The 16,054-nt window shown below is 38.5% G+C and overlaps 1 protein-coding gene across 6 annotated transcripts in view; it reads left to right on the top strand.

Annotated features, from left to right (window-relative positions):
• Positions 1 to 15,409, top strand: part of LOC105486020 (neurobeachin) — a 747,447-nt gene extending 732,038 nt beyond the window's left edge. For 4 of the 6 annotated variants that reach the window (XM_071081645.1, XM_071081644.1, XM_011748658.3 and 1 more), the window contains 4 exons: positions 7,829 to 7,930; positions 10,068 to 10,264; positions 11,038 to 11,189; positions 13,569 to 14,710. In XM_071081645.1, coding sequence (XP_070937746.1) covers positions 7,829 to 7,930; positions 10,068 to 10,264; positions 11,038 to 11,189; positions 13,569 to 13,659 — 542 coding nt within the window. In that variant the 3' untranslated portion in view covers positions 13,660 to 14,710. Of the gene's footprint in view, positions 1 to 7,828; positions 7,931 to 10,067; positions 10,265 to 11,037; positions 11,190 to 13,568 lie in introns of all 6 variants that reach the window. The other 2 variants (XM_011748656.3, XM_071081647.1) reach the window with 1 other exon arrangement.
• Positions 15,410 to 16,054: the final 645 nt, after the last annotated feature.

The following is a 16,054-nucleotide window of genomic DNA, read 5'->3' as shown; positions in this document are numbered from 1 at the left end:
AAGTTTTATTCCTGTTGCCCATAGCTAGAGTTGAACAGTGGATGAAGAAACTATGTTGTAAAATAGCATATGCCTCTTGGCATAGCTACTGAAAAAGAGTGTCTATTGTACATATGAGTCTCTGTTCTAAATTTGAACAAGATGTGATCTTGATTTGATGGAAAAGATATTCAATGTTGCCTAATTTCCAACCAGTTCAAATAACTAGTTACCAATTCTATGTTATTAACAAACATTATACTCTAAATACCAGTAAGATAATCTCCTTATTTACTCTTTTTTAAAGCTATGTCCTTAAAAAATTCATTTTAACAGAATTCTAGTATGTCTATGTATGCATATGTGTACATGTGTATAAGATATATGACCAGTGATGGCTTTATTATTCTCAAGAATGGTACATTATCAAGTATATGTTATCTAAATATATGTTCACATATTTCCAAATTGTCTTTATTTCCATAATAGTGTAGCATTTCTTTAAAAAGTTTAATTAAGCAGCAGGTCTGTGTAATATCTTTCATATACATTGATAAAAATTAGAACTTGTTAGAAAAAATTTAAAAGAAACAGAATAGAGCTTTAAATCTAATTCGAAATGAAGACCAGAAATGATGCTAGTGTTATTTCCAAAAAGGGGATTTGTTTCTTAAAAGCTGTCATCTAGTAGCAGAGATAAGATGTTTTATATAATGTACTGCTAGGAGGTAAAGAATACTAAAGAAAAATATTAAATTATAGTAATTATCTATGTTCACTACTCTGTTTTCTAATGATCTCTTAAACCAAAAGATGGCTATCAATTATAGCTTTGGTGCATCAGTTAGCAAGAAAAGTTAGATACAATAATATTTAAATTATTTAGCTCCTTCCAACAGGAGCTATGTAATACAAAATGTTTTTATAATCCTTAAGAACAAAAATGTGGATATTATATTTGTTAAAAAGCAGTATTATATTTAAGTTTTAAGTAAGGACAAGATTATTTTAAAGATGTTATGACAGAAAATTATCAATATGTATTTTTTAGTATTACCTCCATCTATAGGAATTTAGTTTTAGTCAAAAACTGTTGTCATCGTTATGAACCTAAACCACTTCCATAGAATTCATCCTGTCAAGACTTTATTAGATATTTAATGTGAACATATATAGTATAGCACATTAATAAAAGGGAAAAGTGCTCTTCTAGAATAAACAAGATAAACACCTAAAGTATTAGTCAAGCAACAACATGTGTTGAGTGCCTACTGTGTGCCTGGTACTATCTCAGCAGCTGGGAATGCTGGGAAAGTCACAACCTCTGACTTTCTAGAGTTTACAAGAATCTACTTTTATACTAATCACAAACTGCTTCTCCTGCTTGGATATACTGAGGATGTCCAGTATTTGTTACATGAATCATGAATTGTTATCAGATAATATTTTGTACCATACTTTAAGCATTCATAAAATGCTTAACTTTATATCAAATTGATGATTATGAAACAAACTGGTTTTAGCTTTTTTCCATAAGGATGATCACAATAGTAAAAAAAAAAAAAAATCTCAGGTTTAGCATTGGTTGACTGCCTGATTTATGACTCACTTACCTCTTTAAAAAGCTAACCTAGTAGCGTATATATGCTGGACTAGGGCAACCATCTGTGTTGGTCTCTTCACTCTTTTTTCAGGCAGTCACAGCACACACTGAATTGACTGTCGTATCAGTGCCCCGCTTGTGGTTTGACATAGATGTAGTTGTTGCTATCAGAAAACTCACAATATGAAAGAGATGTTTTTCTGTTCCAGTTTAATTACTCTAGCTTTCAATTCACAGGTCAGAGAAGCAGGCCAGATGTGTTTTCTCTCTCATAATACATTGATACTCAAGACCAGAAAGCTAGTTATGTCTAAATTTGTATTAAAGTGTGTGACACAATGCCCTTAAGTACAAGTATTAACCTATCCTTGAAGGGGGAAGTCCTGGCATGTAACTTAATATCCTAGTAGCTGTTATAATGCAGGGATTGGCCTTGGTGTGGACATGGAACTGCTTTGTGTGTCACGGAGGCCAAATCATACCTGTTCATCACAACAGCATTAAACAATAGGATTTATCATTTAACCTTACGTGCATATCACCAAAATCTTCTCAAGTTCAACTGACTTTAACATATTTGTTTCTCTTTCATTGTCATTATTATATTGTAATAGATAGCTCTATTAATTCCACAAAGAAAAAATGTCATGTTTGTGAAATCTTTTTAGGCAGGTATAGAAAGTATGTGTGGTTTTATCGTGTCAAGTATATTGTGAAGAATGCAGACATCTCAGAAATATGAGTCTTTTTCTAATCATTTTGACTATTGTGATGAATTGGTCACAAAGATAATGAATATTTGTAAGCAGACTATGTGATAGAGAGTCTCAGACCATAAAAGAGATAAGCAAAGGCTACCTAGTGTAGGTTAGAGTTGAATTATCATTGCTTTATTAATGTATTTTATAATATTATTCATTGTTATTCTTTCAAACTTGTGGCTTTGAACACAGAAATTATCTTGGAGACTTTAAATAGGTCCCTAACTAGATAACAGAATTGAAAAGATGTGAGGGACAGATGCTTTCATCTGAAACAGACTTTGACACAAATTCTGAAACTAATTTGGAAGTGATAAAAATTAATTTGCGCACTTTAATTGGAAGCAACCTATTGCATGAAAGAGAGCAGAGCAGAGTGGGCAATTTGCGCTAAAAGCTGATTGAATTTTTTGTCAGGTAGGTATCTTGGACTTGGCCGCTTATCCTCTTGAGCCTCTCTTTGCAATATATTACAACCCATCTCTGACTGGTGTTCTTTAAAAGGATCAATGCTATTCCTGTGGAATCCCTAGAGTCCAAAATTTCATTGATCTTGGGACTTGACATTTCTCATTACGTGCTATAGCTTCCAACAAGATAGTCACAAGAGAGGCAAGTTAACATTGTTGTCTCTTCAGCAGACACTCAGAATACATTGGGACTTCATCTCAAAGCCAATCTGCTTTTAAAGTATGTAGTTTTAATGTTTATACCACATATAAGGTGCTTTATAGAAAGTTTGATATACATACATACAAACATTTTTAAATCATAGCCATGTGAAACTTTGAAAGAGAATTTACCGTTCATCTTTTCTAATCAAATCTACAAATATTCATTGGGTAATTTGTATAACACATTGTTGTTACGCCTTTCTATTCCACTTTTTAAAAATAAGTCTTTTAGCTCGTGTACAGGCATTATGCAGACTGTGAAAGGAGAAGCCAATTGCAAAGGAGACTCCAGCTGTGCACACACACCTTCTCTGGGCTCCCATTGTGTGTGCCTCAGCTCTGGACGCTGACCCTCCTGCCAGCCACAACCTGTCACCAAACATCTGCCAAATCACATCCCTCTCTTTGTTTGCATCCAGGCTTCTTTTAAAAAGACTGTCCTGGTGCCCAGCTCCACAACTGCCACTAACCAGTGCTATTATAAGAAATGAAAGCATGGGCGATGAACAGCCCAGAGAGATTTGTAGAGTGTATTTAGATTTAGATACATTGAACAAGTTTGTATCACTTCTCGGAGCAGAGAATCTTAGCTAGGATTTAGCATATGTTAAACCATCTTTTTAAGATCAGAGGAAGCATAGCTCCATATGTAATAGTTCTCACCATGCAGGGCTTTTTGAGGACCAAATGGTAATGGATGTATTGGAACATCCATAGCACAGAGCCCATTCTGCAGTAGACCACTCAGCCACCCCATCCCTCATTCTAACACAAGGAGACTTTCCAGGGTTCCAGACTGAGAAGGGAGCTCCTTGCCACTCAGCCTCTGCTTTTCCTTTCCCTTTATGGGACTAAGACTTCAAGAAAGGTCTTTGGCCTAGATTGGAAGCAATATATACAGAGTGGCTAATGTGTTCTGATCAGAGAACTTCAAGTTCTAGACCAGGGGGTGTCCGGGCTTTACACAGAGCCTAGCTTCCTGAGGAAGAGGAGGTGGATGATACTATTAGTTGTTTTTAGAAGGTGAGCGTAGGGGAGTCATGTACTGTGACCTAGGTCTGGGCTCAGGACTTCGAGAGAAGAGGTTGTCCTGCAGTGGCAGGGCTCAGAGGAAAATGTAGTCATTGTTATCTCTGAAGAGGAAAAAGAAGTTAGAGTGAATGAATAAATACTTTCACCACATCTATCTTCCATTCTTCACTGAATACTCTATGAGTACATAAGGAAATGAAACCACATCACGGGTGAATTTGACATTTTCCAACCCACAGAATGTTTTCACTTGCATTATCTTAGGATCTTAGGAAATGCAGGTCCAAGCATATTTGGTAACTGGAACAGACCTCCACAGCACCCGCCTGTGGCTGAGGAGTTGGGGTCTTGAGAAGGGACTCCTGACCGATACTGTTCTTCTCAGCTATTCCAGCAAATTTCTAACCTAATATGTTGAAATAAATCTTGAAATCATAGTAGCAATGAAACCACCATACCCTTTGACTAAATCCCTTATTCTTGGATTTTAACTTTAAAAACTCCATCATATTTTATCTAAGTATAAACATGAATGAAAATACCTTCTGCCATGATTCTGCAGTGACTTCCCCAGGGTCAGAAATAAAATTTGAATGTCATATACCAGGAGGTTTATCCTCTTGCTGTGGAGCGGAGGTCTTAGAAATCCACTGGCTCTGTTTAGTTCTAAATCAGAAGGACCACAGCTTCCCCTGCATATCAGTGTCCCACAAATGAGGTTTAAAATAAGAACCATGAGTTCTGTTCTTTGCCCATTTCTCTAAAAGCCAGAGACCATCTCACTGAAAAACCTCTCCTGTCTATGTGAATAAGCAGCATCTAATACTAGTATATTTTTTATCATCCGTTTTGAGAATATTGAAATGACCTTTGATAAAAGGAGGATGGAATTTGTTTATTTTAAGCCTTTTAATATTTGGAGTTTCCAAATGCATGTCTATGAGGAATCTAAAAATTGGACGTGTTTGTTCTTCATCAGTTCTAGTCATTCCAGCACATGGCGAGTGCTTCTGTGGAGGCAGTGGTGGGGCTGAGGGCGATGACGGGGCACTCAGAGGGGCGCTCCACCTGCACCTCCCTCTGCACTGGGCCCTTTAACCCTGGGCTACATCCATCAACTGTGATGTGACAGTGACAGAATATTCCCCGGATTTTGAAGGATTGTTGGGGTGTGTGACATCTGTCCCTAGCAACAAAATGAAATATAGGAAATAAGCTAAATGAAATATAGGAAATAAGCAAACCGCTGCAGGTTTGCCAACTCAGAAAGCCTGGAATGGCGTTTTATTTGCCTTTCACTTAAAGAAGGAAACAGTGCTTTCAGGGGCCCTAAACAATATCCCCTAATAGTTAAGTTCCACAGTTTATTCAGATGATCTGGGGAAATTGTAATAAAAAAATAAAACATTTTAAACCTCTAAATCAGACACGAGCCTTTGAAAAACTCATTTCCTAGCAGAAAATGTATAACATGCATAAGGAATAGTTTTATACATTTTTTTCTCAATTCCCTGCAATAGGATCAGATTGCTTTTTATTTTTTCCACAGCACATTAGGGAAAGGTCTCAAAACTATTTATTTTATATAAATGAATTGTGTATAATTTCAGGGTTTTCCAGTATGCTCGTCTCTCCAAGTTAAAATTATCATTTAGAAAAATTAAAGCTGATATTACACATAAAATCTTACCAATACCTTTTTAAAGATTTAATTTTTATGGATACATAATAGTTGTACATATTGATGGGATGTGTTGATACAATGATACAATGTGTAATGATCAAATCAGGGTAACTGGGATATCCAACACCTCAAACATTTATCACTTCTTTGCATTAGGAACATTCCAAATCTTCTCTTCTAGTTATTTTGAAATGTACAATAAATTATTAGCCGTAGTCACTCTATTTTGCTACCAAACACTAGATCTTATTCCTTCTATCTAACTGTATCTATCTAGTTGTATTGTTCTACCCATTAACCAACCCCTCCCCACCACCATTGCCAGCCTCAGGTAACCACCATTCTGTTTATTTCCTCTGTGAGATCAATTTCTTCACCTCCCACATATGAGTAAGAAGATGGGACAGTTGTCTTTCTGTGCCTGGCTAATTTCACCTAACCTCATGTCCTTCAGTTCCATCTATGTTGTTGCAAATGACAGGATTTCTTTTTTATAGCAAAATAATATTCCATTATGTAAATATATCTCATTTTCTTTATCTTTTCATTATTTGTTGGACACTTAGGTTGATTCTACATCTGAACTATTGTGAATAGTGCTGCAGTCAACACAGGGGTGCAGATATCTCTCTGATATGCTGATTTCCTTTCTTTTGAGAACTCTTATCAATGCTTAAAGCTTATTTTACCAGGGAACCCAGGGCATCTTTGAAACAATTTGTTTCTTTTTCACCTTTTTCCTGCAGTGTGAAACGTAATTTAACAAATTATATAAATATGTTTCAGACAAATCCAGGACTGCTGACATTGTAAATGGACACTCAACCAATAGTCAAAACACATTATAGCAACATCCATGTGTTTAGAAGAAGATGGCAAGCTAGCATGAACTGCTGTCCCGCTTCTCCCACACTCCATCTAAGAGATACCTCAGAAACAAAATTGGAGCTGATGGGTCTGAGAAAACGCACATAAATCCCTGGGGAGACAGAAGATAGGCGGGTCTTAAGATAGGCAGGTCTTAAGAAAGGGGCTCTTGGCCGACCAGAGTGGAAGATGTGGGGCGCCTTACTGGGTAAGGCCTTATGATTATGCACTTTCCTCATGAACTCCCTGTGGCTTCCTTCTTGCCACTGTGGGCAGAGAACTGGATCAGCAGTCCAGCTGGCCAGCACCCAGAAGTCCCATAAGCACCAAAGAAGGGGCTGTCCAAGGGGAGGCGCATCTGCCAGCCCTGGAACATTTAACTTCCCCCAACCCCAGTGAGGGCCAATAGTTCAACCTAGGAGGCAGCTCTGGGAAAGAGGAGCACCAAGACCAAAGTACAGGGTGGTTCTCTGAGAGACAAGATGGGGGCTGGGGTTGGTTACCCCACCAAAAATAGGAATTCACAGAGAAAAACAGGCAAGCATGCAAGGAACACGAGTGCTAGAAAAGAAAGATCACAAATGGAACAACCTATATGGGTGATGCAGAATAAGCTCATTTCCTTCCAATAAAAGAGAAAAATGTAGAACTTTTTACAAAAGGCATAATATTCTCTAAGTCCTTCAGTTTATAAAAGCAGTTAGCAGTGAAAATGCTTTTGGGATATAATTCAGCTGGACTTTTTAGCTAGGTTCGCACTGATAAAGCGAAGTGGGTTCAATTCCAGCTCTTAGCTGTTGGGCAAGTTGAATCACCTTGCAAAGCCTTGGGTTTCTAGGCGATAGACTAGGCATCGTAAGAGTTCCTATGACACAGAGCCTTACCATAAATACATGAGGTAACACAGATAAATGCCTTAGCAGGCATTGTACCTGTTTCATAACACTAATGGAAGAAAAAGAATAGCCATTACCACTCCCGTTATGTTCTAAGCATGTCACATATGTTAACTTGTCCTGTCATCTAAACAGCATGTATAGTAGGCTCGCTAGTTATGTGCATCTCACAGAAGAGGAGAGCAGAGAGGTTAAGTAAGTGGCTTATGGTCACACAGCTTAATAATAATGCACATAATAAACATGGGTATTTATTGAACGTTGCGTTGCTGGTGTAGCTCTCTCCCCCTGCCATTGGTCTGTAGTGCCTCACTGCTGCTGTTTTCTTGCAGGTGACTATCCTGCACCAAGAGCCGTCCTCACAGGCCATGACCATGAGGTTGTCTGTGTTTCTGTCTGTGCAGAACTTGGGCTTGTTATCAGCGGTGCTAAAGGTCAGAAGTCATTTCTTTCATTTTCAATGTTTAGGAACTTGACGGTTTTCTCACACTAAGCATGATTGCCAGTTTATTTCTTCCAGGAAGCTTCCCATAGACAAATGGTATCCGAAGTTATTTGTAGATGTTTACTTTTATGATTAATATTTACTAGCACTAATATATGTATAAAATTTTATATAGTATTTTGTGGTCAACAGCATTCTAACCAGAACACTGATAAATTAAATTACAGTATATTCATATGATGCAGCCATTATAAAGGACATTTAAAAGACAAGGGGAAAGTATCCCTGATGTAGTGGGGGAGGTGAGGGGTCAGGTCACTCATCATACAGGGCCTTGGACCCCCTTCCTCTGTAAGTCCCTTTCTTTATAAGGCCAGGGGCTGTGTAGAGGTTGGTGGAAAGGAAACAAAGATTACTTGGTTCTTTGGAGGTTTGGTTTTGTGTTTGAGGCATACTTTCGCTCTTGTCACCCAGGCTGGGGTGCAATGGTGCAATCCAGGCTCCCTGCAACTTCCGCCTCCTGGGTTCAAGTGATTCTCCTGCTTCGCCCTCCCAAGTAGCTGGGATTACAGGCATACACCACTGGGCCTGGCTAATTTTTTGTATTTTCAGTAGAGATGGAGTTTCACCATATTGGCCAGGCTGGTCTTGAACTCCTGACCTCAGGTGATCCACCCACCTTAGCCTCCCAAATTGCTGGGATCACAGCCGTGAGCCACCACACCCAGCCTCTTTGGAGTTTTTGTAGAAGACATTTCATTTCAGCAAGTCAGGAAACGTACGTCCTAGTTATGGCTCAAATAGCAATTCTCTGTAGGAAGACTCCCAGGCAGAAAGGAGCCCTGGCTGCTGCTGGAGTATCACCGTGGTGCACAACCTGGAGGAGTGAGAAGGCTGAAGGGATGTGAGGGGCCTGGGACGCAAGCATTTGTAATTTTTTTTTTTGTTTTTAATGAGTCTAGTTGGAAACGATTGAAGTTTTTTAATGGAGGTGATGAGATCGATCGGTTTGGTTGTTAGAGCTCATTTCAGCTGTTCTATGGAGAATGGATAGACTCTGAAGGCTGGCACCATGTTTTTAAAATTTTGGTATCTAAGAATAAATAACCCATAAATGGACACTAAGGATATCTTCAGCCTTTTAATTTTAAAAAGTCATAATATGTGTAATATCATTTTACCCTGTGAAGTTAAAAAAAAGGACAGTAAGTGACACATAGCGTGCACCAAGAAAGAGACATTTCCTGCAGGGGCTGCCGGACGTTAGAGATGATTGCTGGTGTCTTCCTAATTCTTTATAGGGCAAGTCTATTACTTTAGTAATCAGGACAAAATTTAATAATGTCACTTGCTTTGTAAAATATGTGTCTATTCAGATCAATTAAAAATAAGCATGTAATTCATACACTGTTTTGTGGAGATCTTTTTGCGACAAGGGAATAGATAGATAATACCAAGCTATAGTGAGCAATTTTTATGAACTGATCAGTGAGTTTTTTACCTTATCAACACTATTTTGTAAGGGTGAAGAAACCCAGAAACAATCAGAGCCAAATGTCACTCTTTATCCTTCTTTCACACTCTTGCCTCACTATTCATTTATGTAACAAAGTATGTTTCTGTAGGTTGAAATAATAAGTTTTCTCAAGTTTGCTTTTACATTTTATGCACAGATGACAGAAAAAGGTAAAATGTACTTGACAGTAATGTATTTATGTGGTACAATGCGTAAAATTTTGAGGCTACTTGAGAAAATGAGCAGCTGTTCTGATAATTCTATTAAACTTTCAAGAAAAGTTTATAAAAGCATATTAAGAAAAAATGTCTGGCACACAAAATCTTTTATTCTCACATAATCTGTGAACTATACCATTTTGTTATGAATATTACCTGACAAAGGAAAGACCAAGTATTTACCTGGTGAAGAGGTGTGCAGCGCAGGAGTGTGACATGTGACAGGTGCTCTGGCTTTGCTCTGTTTAAATATAACATCAGCGCTTGGCCTGGCCAGCCTACCTCTTTCATCACATCTGAGTGCACACTCAGCGAGGTTTTTGGGTTGGTGGGAGCTACTATGTCGTTTGTCATCCGCAACTGACCCTGGCATTGATGTCCCCACTTTGCAGAGGGCCCTTGCCTTGTCCACACCATCACTGGAGATTTGCTGAGAGCCCTTGAAGGACCAGAAAACTGCTTATTCCCACGCTTGATTTCTGTCTCCAGCGAAGGCCATTGTATCATATACTATGAACGAGGGCGATTCAGCAATTTCAGCATTAATGGGAAACTTTTGGCTCAAATGGAGATCAATGATTCAACACGGGTAAATCTGCATACTTCGTGCTAAGTAGGACTGAAGCCAGGAGATTAAAGATTGATTGTTTTACATTAAATAATTCATAATAGAATTTCTGTGCCATCCAGATGTCTTCTAGATTAAAAGTATATAATTTCATGTGGACTGATACTTTAAACAAATTCAAAATTCATTTAATTGCAAGTAATTAACTCAGTGAATTAGACTTCAGAAATGATAGCTGTTTGATTAAAGCTTAGACCCTTAAGAGGGTTTTTAAAGCTCCTTTTATAATTGTTTCAGCACTGCACCCTCACAACATTAAAAGTGAGTTTATTTTCAAAGATTTCTATCTTTAGAACCCTAAACAAAAATTATATATACCCATTTACCCTTCATTCACAAATAAATTATAATTGCTGGGTTGTCATTATTAAACACTGTTTTGAAATATGCTTCTTCCATTTGTTCTAAAATTCTCTACAATATTAATATTCAGGATTTAACTAAACATGTTACTTAATGCTCAGGTTCTTCCTGGATTAAATTGGTAATATTCTCTTGGGAATTTAATCTTGATTTTAATAAGACCTTTTGTATATGTAAGAACTTCTATGAATTCCACATTGGGAATTCTGTGGATTGAACTTGATAAAAGTTGGACAAATAACTAACAGTAGTCAATAATGACAAGGGAACTGTACTGAGTACTTTTCAGTAGTGACAGTTGGCTATTTAGGAAAAATTGAGAGAGATGGTTGTTGTGTTTTTTATTTTGTTTTGTTTTACCTTTTCTGAAGGCCATTCTCCTGAGCAGTGATGGCCAGAACCTGGTCACCGGAGGGGACAATGGGGTAGTAGAGGTCTGGCAGGCCTGTGACTTCAAGCAACTGTACATTTACCCTGGATGTGATGCTGGCATTAGAGCAATGGACTTGTCCCATGACCAGAGGTGAGCTGCGTCAAGGACAAGTGTCATCACTGAGAACTGTCATTGAAGGCTCTCTTCATTCTACCAAGGGTGAATTGTGCTCTGAGTGCAATTCCAGCATCCAGATGAAAGGAAAACTGGCAAAGAAAAGGGGAAAATGAGGGGAAGAGTAAGGATTCTAGTGAGAGGGAAACAGAGGAAGAGAATAAGAAGGAAAAAAAGAAATGGATCTGATGAAGAACAGGCGCCTCCAGACATGTTTTAAGGGCCCAAGACATAGAACTTACTCCCACCAAGTTCCCTGTTCTCAGATCCTTGCCTAGTCTCAGACAGGCCACCCTGGCTTATATGATGTGAGGGAAACACGTATTTTTCAGCAGAGGTGGGATTCAGTGTGAGACCTACTTCTAGCTAATGAGTTTCCAGCAAAGTGCAGTGTGGGGTGGGCTGTAGCTGCCTCCCTTTCAACAGCATGTGGCATTCATGCATTACCCAGAACGGTCTTTTACCCCCATGTTCTCATTTACCTGTTTCTCATTTACGTTATTTTGTTTTATTGTATTTCCCTAAAAACCTTTAATCCTTTAATCTAACTCTTTCTTGGAAAGAGTTGATATGAACGTTAATCAATTAATGATTTTCCATTCTTCAATTTGCAATAAGATTTTATTATTTCCTAAAATTTACCTTTGGGTTTCTTATAAAGTGAAAGTAATATTAGAAATATAAAGTCTAAAGTTACTAAGCCTTTAAAATAAACTACAACCCTATAATCTGAAGAGGGCACGTGATTTCTAATTTTTGCTATTTAACAGAAATAAGAAAAGCTTGTTGACTGACGTTTTTCCCAACTACTTGTAATATTCCTCATAACAGTATTGGTTTTAAAATATTTTAAATATTAAGACACATAATAAAGTTAACAAAGCATCTTCATGATATAATAAAATGGTACTGAAGTCATCAGGAAAAACACTGTAAGCTAATTTAGTCTGGGAAAGGATGTTTGGTCTGCAGCCCAGGCTGTTTCTAAAGAAGGTTTAAGGTTATTATTGGAGTGTTCCAGAGTGCAGCAGCCTGTACTTACAAATAAATGGGAATGGTTTATTGTGTTATTATTTGTATATATGTGTGCTTCCAGAGTGTTTGAAATGATTTTTGTTTGTAAGTAGTTTCAGTATTTCCCTGATACTCTTACTCATTCGTATATTCATTTGGCTGCCATCACCATAGGTTGAGTGCAATGCAAAGTACTAAGGATCCACAGTAAGAAATTGACCCCAGAGAGCTCAGATCCTCATAATCATTGAATATGAGGGCACCAGGAACAGACTAACAGAAGGAGGAAGGGATGAACTCTTCTTGAGGGCGGGGGAGGGCAGGAAAGACCTCAGAAGATGCTTATCCATTCACTAGGCATGAACAAAGAGGGTGGAGGGAAGAGCATATTCAAAGTCGCAGTAGTATTAGGGGGTCTCCAAATGGAGGGGGGAAAGATACTAAGTTTCTATTTCTATTTTAATCTCATCCTTGGTTTTGATTATTTTGTCATTTTATAATGAATAGCGCATGCATATCAATTATAAACTGGTAAACATACATTGGGGATATTACTCAAAAGGTATTTATTGGATAAGGTGTCGAATCAAAAGTGAAGCAACACTTTATATAGACAGAAATCCTGAAACCTGAGTTCAGTCAGTGGCAGTGGGACTGGGGAGGAACATCCCCGAAAAAGAAGCCTGAGCTCAACAGCTGATCAGTTAGGAGGGAGAGGGAGAGGAGACAAGGTGACTTAACCAGTAAAAGACCAGCAAGGTCAGAAGGTACCAGTGATTCATGGTGGACGTGTTGAATCTGAGGGTTTTGTGATACAGCCTGGCAGTGACCCCCACTTGACAATGGGAAATCAGCATCTGGGGCTTCAGATGAGACGTCATTGCCTTTATGTCCAGGGAGAGTGTGGACCAAGAGGGCAAGGGGTGGAGTGATTCAAGGGGGCAAAGCAGAGAAAGGTCAAAGAGATAGGAAGAAATGCCAGATATCCTCAGAGAAGCCAATAGATGCCCAAAACAAGGCAGCGGACAGGCACGTGTGTGATTGCTGAGAGAAATGGGGCCGCCAGCAGAGGCTGGAAATGTGGTTCCGTGGCCCCCTCATGCTCTGCAGCAGGGCCGGCTGGCCAGGCGTCTGCAGGCAAACTGTGCTCCTCTCAGCAGAACCAAGAAGAAATTTCAGTCCTACTTCCATAAATACAAAAATAAGACTTGGCAAACTTTGAGATCATGATACTGTCTAGTGTAAAATGCCAAACTTTGAGATCACAATACTGTCTAGTATAAAATAGCAACCACAGAAATGATTTTATATCACTCTTAACTGCTGTTTCTGCTTTTCCAGGACTCTGATCACTGGCATGGCTTCTGGTAGCATTGTAGCTTTTAATATAGATTTTAATCGGTGGCATTATGAGCATCAGAACAGATACTGAAGATAAAGACCCAAAAGCCAAGTTAAAGCTGAGAGCACAAGTGCTGCATGGAAAGGCAATATCTCTGGTGGGAAAAACTCGTCTGCATCGACCTCCGTTTGTGCATTCCATCACACCCAGCAATAGCTGTACATTGTAGTCAGCAACATTTTACTTTGTGTGTTTTTTCACGACTGAACACCAGCTGCTATCAAGCAAGCTTATATCATGTAAATTATATGAATTAGGAGACGTTTTGGTAATTATTTCATATATTGTTGTTTATTGAGAAAAGGTTGTAGGATGTGTCACAAGAGACTTTTGACAATTCTGAGGAACCTTGTGTCCAGTTGTTACAAAGTTTAAGCTTTGAACCTAACCTGCATCCCATTTCCAGCCTCTTTTCAAGCTGAGGAAAAAAAAAAAAACACACACACACGTTTGATACTTTGTACATCAGATGCATCTTATTTAAAAGGAATACTTTTGTAAAAGTAAAACCTTGTATAAAGAACAAAATGTTTCTTAATTTTATTGTGGAGTTACAACTTGCATGTTCCTTACTCCTGATGGCTTGATGGAACAGGTGCATTCACACTATGAAACAGAAAGATCTGTCCAAGGACACAGCTTGTATGAAAGGGTTGAATTTGGGCTCCATCAGTAATTTTTGACATTTTCGCCAAAATATAGTTTGCACTTTTTAATCTAAATTCATCCCTTCTAAGTGAAATTTGCTCATAAAGCATTTGGATACTAAGCCATTATTTGCCATTTTGGGTACTTTATACAAAGAAAATTCAGCCCTACCCTGCATAATTTGAAGACACAGCAGAAAGGGGGCTTAGGGATGAGGTCCTGGTTTTTCTTGTATAAATAGGAGTTATGAGCGTTAGTTCCGTAGTAATAACTTCCCAGCACCTGCACATCTCTTCCAGAGTCATCCCACTGGCTTGGTGTGTATACATCAGGGGAGGATAATCTGATGCTAACTTTTTTTTTTCTCTTTGGTTCTTGAATAGCTTAGTTTCTTTAATAACAAGTCAGACTTTATTACAACAATAAACTGAAGTTATTCTTTTAGGTTCTCGTGAAATTCTCACCAAAAGCCACATTCTTAGCCTAAGGCACTTCATCTTTTATGATATAAAATGATGGCTATCAAATGATTTTCCATACATTGTACTGATCAAGTTATACACCCAGGGGTATATACACTTTCTTCATGTTTCTTCTTTGTATATTTGGTGACTGTATCGTCATAGATGTACATATTGTGTCGGTAGGGCTATGAGGCATGTTACAGGAATGTAATTTTCTCAGAATTTACACTCACTTGCAGTCATTTATTTAAAAAGATAAAACAAGATAATGGGTTCTTTGTATTGGCACTTTGCACCAGAAACATATCATTATTTATTGATGTGATTACTTATTTGTTATCCACCTTGTACTAGTAAGTTTTAGCACTGAATTCCTTCTTCATTGTTGTTTGTATTTATGAAATTCTGAAATTATGGGGAATCAGCATAGTGATTAAGTTATTCATCACCAGGCTGTAAAGCAATATCTTGAGTTTGTAGCTTAGAATTGGGAGGACACTGAACATCTGGAAGACAAGTCCATTTCATCTTGAGATCATGGTGAAATATTTTGGATATATAAATTCCTTAAGCTATTGTAACCATGTTTTATTGCAAAGATGTAAAATATGCCAGATGTGTGTGAGTTGGAAATCAAAAAAAGAAAAATAAAATATGCAAAGAATTCATGGATTGTTTCAGATTTCATCGGACACGTCACTAGCATGCTTTCATTGTGTTGTCACACAGGCTTCAGAAGTCATCATCATCTGATATAGAGCCTACAGCAGCTAAAAACATGAAATCGAGTCCTAATGAGGTTCTGCAATTTGCCGAAACCCGAGCTGCTCTGCCGGGCCATCTGGCAGGGATTTGGGGCAACAGTGACCGTGGGGAAACAGCCCTCATTGTCCATTCCACATAATCCACTTTGGGGATTGTCTTTATTTTATTTAAAAGGAACTAAGTAGTGAAGGTTATAATAGCACCTTTTTTGAGTATTATCACATAATGCCTTTTTCATTTGAAACCACACCTTCTAGAACTCATCAGCTACCAGGCATGGCACAGGCAGGGACTGAGGACCTGGAGAGGCTGAGCCACTGCTGGCAAGGGCAGCCACGAGTGGGCTAAGGGGGGTTCAGTCTCATAGATTGGCATGGGTGGTTGGGCCAGTGGCCCAGACAGGCCCAGAGAATGACAGAACTGCAGGCCGTGCTTCCATCCGCATTCCCAGAACCCAGGGGCAGACCCAACAGTAGCCTAAGGAAGGTTTGCTGCTCTTACTCTCCATCCTATCCCCACACCAGAAATCTGTCAGTCATCTGCCCCGC

This window comes from Macaca nemestrina, chromosome 16 (assembly GCF_043159975.1).
Source record: "Macaca nemestrina isolate mMacNem1 chromosome 16, mMacNem.hap1, whole genome shotgun sequence".
NCBI classification, from domain to species: Eukaryota; Metazoa; Chordata; class Mammalia; order Primates; family Cercopithecidae; genus Macaca; species Macaca nemestrina.
The sequence above is the reverse complement of the archived record's forward strand: the minus strand, read 5'-3'. Positions and strand labels throughout refer to the sequence as shown.